The sequence below is a fragment of the Lingula anatina genome, chromosome 5, assembly GCF_051362555.1.
Source record: "Lingula anatina isolate TDL-2025a chromosome 5, LinAna3.0, whole genome shotgun sequence".
Taxonomy (NCBI): Eukaryota; Metazoa; Brachiopoda; class Lingulata; order Lingulida; family Lingulidae; genus Lingula; species Lingula anatina.
Genome location: NC_141771.1, coordinates 20,246,714 through 20,253,974, shown reverse-complemented (window position 1 = coordinate 20,253,974; position 7,261 = coordinate 20,246,714). Strand labels below are relative to the sequence as shown.

At 38.4% G+C, this 7,261-nt stretch overlaps 1 protein-coding gene across 1 annotated transcript; it reads left to right on the top strand.

Moving 5' to 3' along the window:
- The first annotated feature begins 3,239 nt into the window (after window positions 1–3,239).
- On the top strand, window positions 3,240–7,111 carry LOC106157667 (uncharacterized). The gene is made up of 3 exons (XM_013533381.2): window positions 3,240–3,439; window positions 5,145–5,231; window positions 5,805–7,111. The coding sequence occupies exons 1-3, from the start codon at window positions 3,277–3,279 to the stop codon at window positions 6,431–6,433; spliced, it is 879 nt and encodes a 292-aa protein (XP_013388835.2). The 5' UTR covers window positions 3,240–3,276; the 3' UTR covers window positions 6,434–7,111.
- The last annotated feature ends 150 nt before the right edge of the window (window positions 7,112–7,261 follow it).

Genomic DNA, 7,261 nt, shown 5'->3' with positions numbered 1-7,261 from the left:
AGTACATGTGGTCCACTTTTGTCTACTTCAAACCAAACAGAGCAACCCAACTGGCAAATGGACTGTCCAAACATCAGGCCACCATTTACATACAATCCTTCTCATTTCTCTTACTGATGTAAAAAAAAATGTGCATGCTTACGTGAATAGGATGACTTTGAAGATGTCTGAACGGTAGTTGCTCGCTACTAGCAGTCTCTTTCATACTACATTTATTTTTTATTTTTATCTTTTATTATTGGCAAAAATAAATGCACACGCAAGGTTTATTCGTGAAAATGAATCAGAGCAGAGTTAGAATAAATATGAAATGGAATAACAATTTTCTCTCCAAAATCCTTTTTTAACACAGGAACTAAACTGATTTGAAGCTATTTTATTGGTTTTAAATTTCCTACCATATAAAAAAGCTCCCGAAACCCCATTAAATTGTTGTAATAGAGAGGGAATTTACTAAAGATAAATGAAGAAAACATAATGAAGGCCCATGTTCTCTGTGAAGAATATACAGACTTGACATTTAATATGGAATATTTCAGTTTTAAAGGTATACCTAGGTAAAAATGCGTTCTTTATTGAAAAAACTCAGATCTCATATAAGATATCTGACTGGGGAAGTATGCAGAAAGGTGTGTCTTTACCAATTAACTGATTACCAAGTCTGATGCACTGCTGCATTGTTAAATACGCATTGATTTAATTGGGTGGTGCTCCTTTGAGCTGGTCAAAGCTTGGCTTTGGCGAGGCATGGTTCTGTCAAAAAAGTATCCATATGTCGGCAACCATTGCATAGAAGAATTTGAAATTTTGCATGCAAGCGGTCGGTTTTGCAGTGCGTAAAATGAGTTAAGCACTGTTTTTCAAAATCGTTAAACTGTGCCAGAATGGCGCGAAAAAGACGTATTGCCAGACAGATTATTGCCCCAAAAGGAACGGTCCGCACAGTTTCACAGAGTAATGCCCAGGCTTATGTACCAACACAGACACCACGTCCAATGTATCAATATCTTACCACCAGAATACAGGACTCAATGTCCTTCAGGATATGCTGCTGCAATTAAACCAAAACCACCCAGTCCGTTTTAAATGAGGGGCCAATTGTCACCAAAACGCGTTTTTCAAGGCTCTTAGCGAACACCAAACTGGTTTAAGCAGATTAGGATACCAGCCCACCTCTGAGGAGGCCACTGTAAACAGCAAAACAGCAAAACAGCAAAACTCTAATGAATTGGGGACCATGACCGTTTCTGGGTAGAACACTGAAACCGCGTTGTTTTCTTTATTGAGGTCAGATTTCACCTGTACCGCTAAATTGGTCAAAAAAGAGTTTCCGGACATCTTCAAGAGGCCTACGACAAGATGTGTGCCCCTTCTGAAATGACTAGGGCCATTGACAGCGTCAATATTTGGAGTTGATACCACATTGGTGCCAAAACACCAATGGAAGTCATCGATTAAAACCTGAACCAGATCAAATAAAGGAATAATCTGGGAACCACTTGACTATCATTTGATAGGGGCACCTTAGGAACAGTTTTAGGTTGCACGATCAGATTGCTGGTTCACACAGAGCACTTTTAATAGAAGATAACTTACAGAACCAAGGGAATGAGCAGCTACCTTGGTCATCAAAATCGCCATATTTGAACCACTTTAACAATATGTGGTTAGGTCAATAGTCGCTAAATCAACGGCCTGCATGTCCTACAACAAAACTGAACCACATTGGACAAGCTTTAACCGTTGCCTGGAATTTTATTCCAGATTAAATTCTAAAAAAACTATCGCAAGAAATGCCTTGCCTCTTGAAAGCTCTGGTAGCAGAAAGATAAGGTCAGGCATAGCGGCGACCGTTACTGTGACTAGACACTGACATGAAGGTCCTTTGTGGGTCGTGAAACACTTTTAAAGACGATAATTTGGAAAATATGGAGATCCAAAATATCGCTTTCAATGGTTGTCGTATGACTTAAAATTGGCAATGTATTTTTGTTTGCATCATTGGCGAAGTCAATTGAAGAACTGATGTCACAATGACATGGAACAGTTTATCAGAAGTTATTAAAACACGATTTTGATCCTTATTTTCATTTATCAGTCGGCAAAATAGGAAAAAAACTGATGAATTATGATTTGGAAAAAATATTCCATATTAAATGTCAAGTCTGTACTCTATTGGTTAAGCGCTTCTGACAGGTAGATTAGCTATAACATTATCAGTTTCTCAAGGCTACTGATTGCCAACCTGAGGCAATTGAAAGCCAGTCTCTTTTGCTTGTGATTTTTATCTGAGATAAAATGCTGTCAGAACGTCACCTTTGTCTTTGCATTTGTCACTGATTTACAATTACATTTTCTGCTAAGAATTAAAAACACACAGAAATGTTTGGAAGCACAAAATTGTTTTTATAATAAGACAAATCCACCCCTTTCACATGAAAGCACCCCATTCACTTTCAAAGATGATACGCCATTGTTATTACCCAGTATCGTGGATGTGTATTAAGATACAAATGCCCCATGAAGTGTCAAATATCGCCATGTCTCCTGAGGGTCCTTATTTTTGTAACCAATGAAGTCGCCTTCTATCATAAAGTAGTAATGCTTATCCCATGAACTGGTAATGTACTATGATGCACCTTAACAGACTTGGCGTAAAGAGTGGAGATTTCTATTGATGACGTAATGAGCAGGTCACATGAATATTAAATTAGGCTAATTAAATTTGCTATATCCGGTCCCCACTTTTTTGGCGTGTAATTCACGAAAAACAGTCGATTCAGAATCGCAGGGAGATTTCCCAACTTTATTAGTAAAGTGTACTCTTCTCTGATAATTTTACATTGTAATTTTTTTATACATCAGGTATTATAGAAAAACATAAGCCGTAACATGGAGGTCGCGCTGATCAGGCTCAGACCTTGCATACGTATAAACATGTCGAGCCAACGAAGGATACGTTGGCTTCTGCACTGATAAATTTTGATTGACAGCTGCAGAACTTGAAACCATGCGCAACGCAGAGAATCAACTCTCACTTACCTGAAGACCGCACAGTCCCACCTTTTATCCACTTTCTTTTCCAATAGATTGAATACATTGTTATGCGCTGTACTCGTTCAATTCCGGTCTTCGCCATCTCGAGTAACACTGAGGATTAGACCGATTATGAGGATTGCATTTCAAAGGACGCTGCTCTGGATAGAATGGTCCGATCTGATTGGAAGGGATACTTGAATTCCCGTTTTGACTCGGTCTTTTTGGGGACAAGCCATCATGGCCGGAGTAACGCTAAGACGGATGTGCCGTGGAGACGTGGCGGAGGTGACTGGTCAGGCAGAGTTGGAGGGCTGGAATTACAGTCAGGAGATAGTGCAGGCTCTCTTTGAATGCAACGCAGAAGGGTCGTTTATTGCCGAGTTGAATGGGAAAGTTGTTGGTAAGCACAGCTACCTACCCCTAGATCAGCAGAGTAAGGAACGTAAGGCATTGCATGTGGATTGAAAAACCTGTCTTTGGGATGTGTACGGGTCCTTCTGGGTGTTTTGTGACATTGGGTGTGGCCGTCCCTGGGGGTGGTTGATTTTGTTTTTACAACGTAATTTCTGGGTGTGGCGCTCCCTGGTGACGCTGAGGATTAATTATCAATATTTAACATCGTTATTCTTGTTATATACCTTTACGCCATTAGAGTTAGGAACATGAAACCTTCTGGATAGATAAACGGTAGGTGCTCCGTTTGTGACCTACTTCTGCAAACTAAGGTCAAAGTGTTTATATCAAACTGACAGTTACAGCTAAACACCTGGCTTGAAATGAATCTGTGCTATAAAAACGTTGTTAATAGTTAATTTTAATCAGTTAATTTTAGTTAATTTTAATGTCAGACTGAAATTGATGTTAAAAATGAGATTTAAAATCTTTATGCAATTTCATTTATTTCAGTCATTAGTCTGTTATTTTTCATGAGAATTGCATCTTATATTGCTCTAAAAATAAATAAACCTAATGGTTAAAATAATTTATAAATAAGCATTATTTAAGAAAATAAAAATGTTCACTTAGTTATCTTTTTAAAGTGAAGCACTACACACACACACACACACACACACACACACATATATATATATATATATATATATATATATAGTTTGGAGGAAAACTTATTTTTTAAGCCCAGTAAAACTGTATTAACTGTTCAAAAGATTAGCACATGTTGTTCTCAGTTGTGAACAGAAACACTCTTGATTCAACTATTGCATACGTTGGTCAGACGTTGTGCCAACGTGTGTATTTTGCAGTTAGGATATGCATATAATGATGTGGTTGTGCCAATGTATTACTGCCAACACCAACTATATGCCAACAAACCAACCATTTCCCAACCTTACCCCAACGTATGCATGCTATCTGGGAATCACCGACAGGGTAGCTCGAATGGTCTACGAGGAGATGAAAGAAATTAAGGTGAAAATGCATATATTGCAGTCAACCATCCACAGGGTCGGTCACACCCCAAGTCATCAAAAATCCCAATATGCCCAAGCATATCTTTAAGTACTCTAACGGTAGGTTTATTAATCCCCGACGTTTCAACCTTCTCAATATAAGGTCCAGCGTAGGTAGCAGAAATCGTTATGTAAAAATTACAATCAACCAATCCCAAGGATAATCACACACCAAGTCACAATAAATCTGAAGTGCCCATGCACATGCCTAACAATAGGTTTATTAAGCCCTGACGTTTCAACGTTTTCACTCAATGGTCTAGGAAATTACAGTGTGAAATAAATTATATATTATCGTCCGCCCAGGGCTAGCCTAACAAGATTCGAGGAAAACCCGTTCCTATTCGAATTCTACCTGTTTCGTTCTTCAAACCGTTTCAGAATCTTGATTATAAAATGGGTGGAAGTTGCAAAACGGTTCAGTTGCAAAATGTGGCTGTACACCTGCTTTATATTTTAGAAAGCTTCAACAGTTCCCTTGGCTATTTATCTCTCTCTCTCTCCCTCTCTCTCTCTTCATACGCGCGCGCACACACAGAAAAACACACGCACAAAGACATATATGCACGCGGGAAACAAAAAAAACAGAGTATCAGTATAGAGCCCTATATCAAATGATTTCTTGTGTGTTTTAAGGTGTAATAATGGGGTTTATCCTGAATGAAGAGGAATCATTTGGAGGAATGTGGATCGTCAGTCAGAAGCAACGCGGGCAGCGTGTCGGTAAGCAGACATCTTGGTTTTAGATATCTGGTGTGAAGACACAATATGTATGAATCTGTTTTGTTTACTGAGAAAATTCCTTTATATAGTAGTCCAGTTCCAATTATCGAATTTGCAATTCATATATATATGTGCTGAAATTATTGCAGGGATTATAGTTACTTGCCTAGTTCGAGGGGGATAAAGCCTTTGTGTCATATTATTTGTATTGATCACACACTGATCCTCATGCTTGAAAAAGTTTTATTCATGAATTACGAAAGATGGCGACAGTCATCTTTCTTTTCAGCCTTTGTTGTCCGTCTTTCTCCTTTTACATACATGTATGGTTTAATTGTGGGGTACGCCATGTGTGATATATAATACGTACAGTACAGCACATGCTTGATCAAGCGGAAAATTAAAATCGGTAACTAATACAGTGCAGTGTACACGGCGCCATTCATAACAGCCACGGGAGTTGATTATACTGTTTAGCTTACAATTCGTGCGTTTGGCCGCAGTACATACGATGAGCGAGTGAAATATACTTATTTGATAAACCGTGATAAACGTATTCTCTTGATTGAATAGGCACAAGATTGTGGCAAAGAAGAAAAGAACACATAGGTTTGAGGAACTTCGGCATATTTTCGGTGGGCGATAGAGTTGAACCCAACAGAAAATTGGGTTTCACTGTAGAGTCATGGAAAGTATGTCATATATCCGGCATCATCGCTTTGGCCAAGTTAAATGTGGATCCTGACAACACCGTTTCTGTTATCTCGTCTTATGATGTCCCTTTTCACCGTTTGCTTCAGTATGACACTAAAATCCACAGGATTGAACGAGGAAAGTTTCTCAGAGCGTGGTTCGACAAGGAGTTCACCTTGACCCTGGTTGCCAGCAGTAGAGCAGGAGATATTGTTGGATATGGCGTTATTCAGCGCGGTGCCAAGTGTAATATCATAGCACCACTGTACGGAGATAGTCCAAACATCATCAAGACTTTACTTGTCAAGTTAATCAGCAGAGCTAGTAATGGGGAGGTCATTGACATGTGGGCGCCGGTCGGGAGTGAGGTTCTGCAGGAATTATTGAGTCAAAATAAAAGTACGCTCAAGGTGCTTTATGGGTCAACCCGAATGTTCTTCCATCGTGACATGGTGGTCCCACTAGAGAAGATTCTGGCCATTGCGTCGGCGGAGATCATGCCTTGTTAAACATCAGTGAATCCAGTTATATGCAACAGAGAGCCTAAGGTACAAAGGCTGCTCACTTACATTCAACTGAAACTGATAAATAATAAGCCAACTTTACCAACTATGACTTACACATGCATTTTAAAAATGTTGAGCAGAAGGCCTTCTGAAAGTGTTGACTTTCGTTTCTAAAAATAATATTTACATAGTTGAAAGACAAATGTTTGTGAGTTATTGTCCGTATTTTATATCCTTGTTTCATGAAGGTATATTACAAGGTGGCCCAAAAAGACTGGTCTGTGTTCTTTTAAAAATGATGATATATACCTCTGTATACAATGCAAAAACTTACATCACACAAAACTTTCATGTCTGTAAGACAGGTCTGAGAAAAAAGAATTGATAAATTTTCCTTTCAGTTGAAAATGCTACTGTATAAAAAGTGGCAACATCTTTTTGGACAACCCTATATTACGTACATCGTACCTGAAGCTACGGTCATAAGATTAAGTAATCGTTATCATCGGTTTAACTAGAATATGCATGTAAAATAAGTTTTTTGATCATACGTAATCCTACCATAAAATGTTGGATAAGCCAGAGTGTTTACACTCTTACAGTCAATAAATTGTGGAACCGCGGACAATACTGTTTCGACAGTAATAAACCAATCAGTGAACTCCTGACATATTGAAAACCATTAGCTACCATTATTAGCGTACCAATCAGTGGTTTCGTGGCATATTGACAACCATTAGGGTACCAATCAGTTTGTATGTGACGTATTGATAACAACAACAAAAATAATAATAACAATTATAATATTAATAATAATGATAATAATGTTTA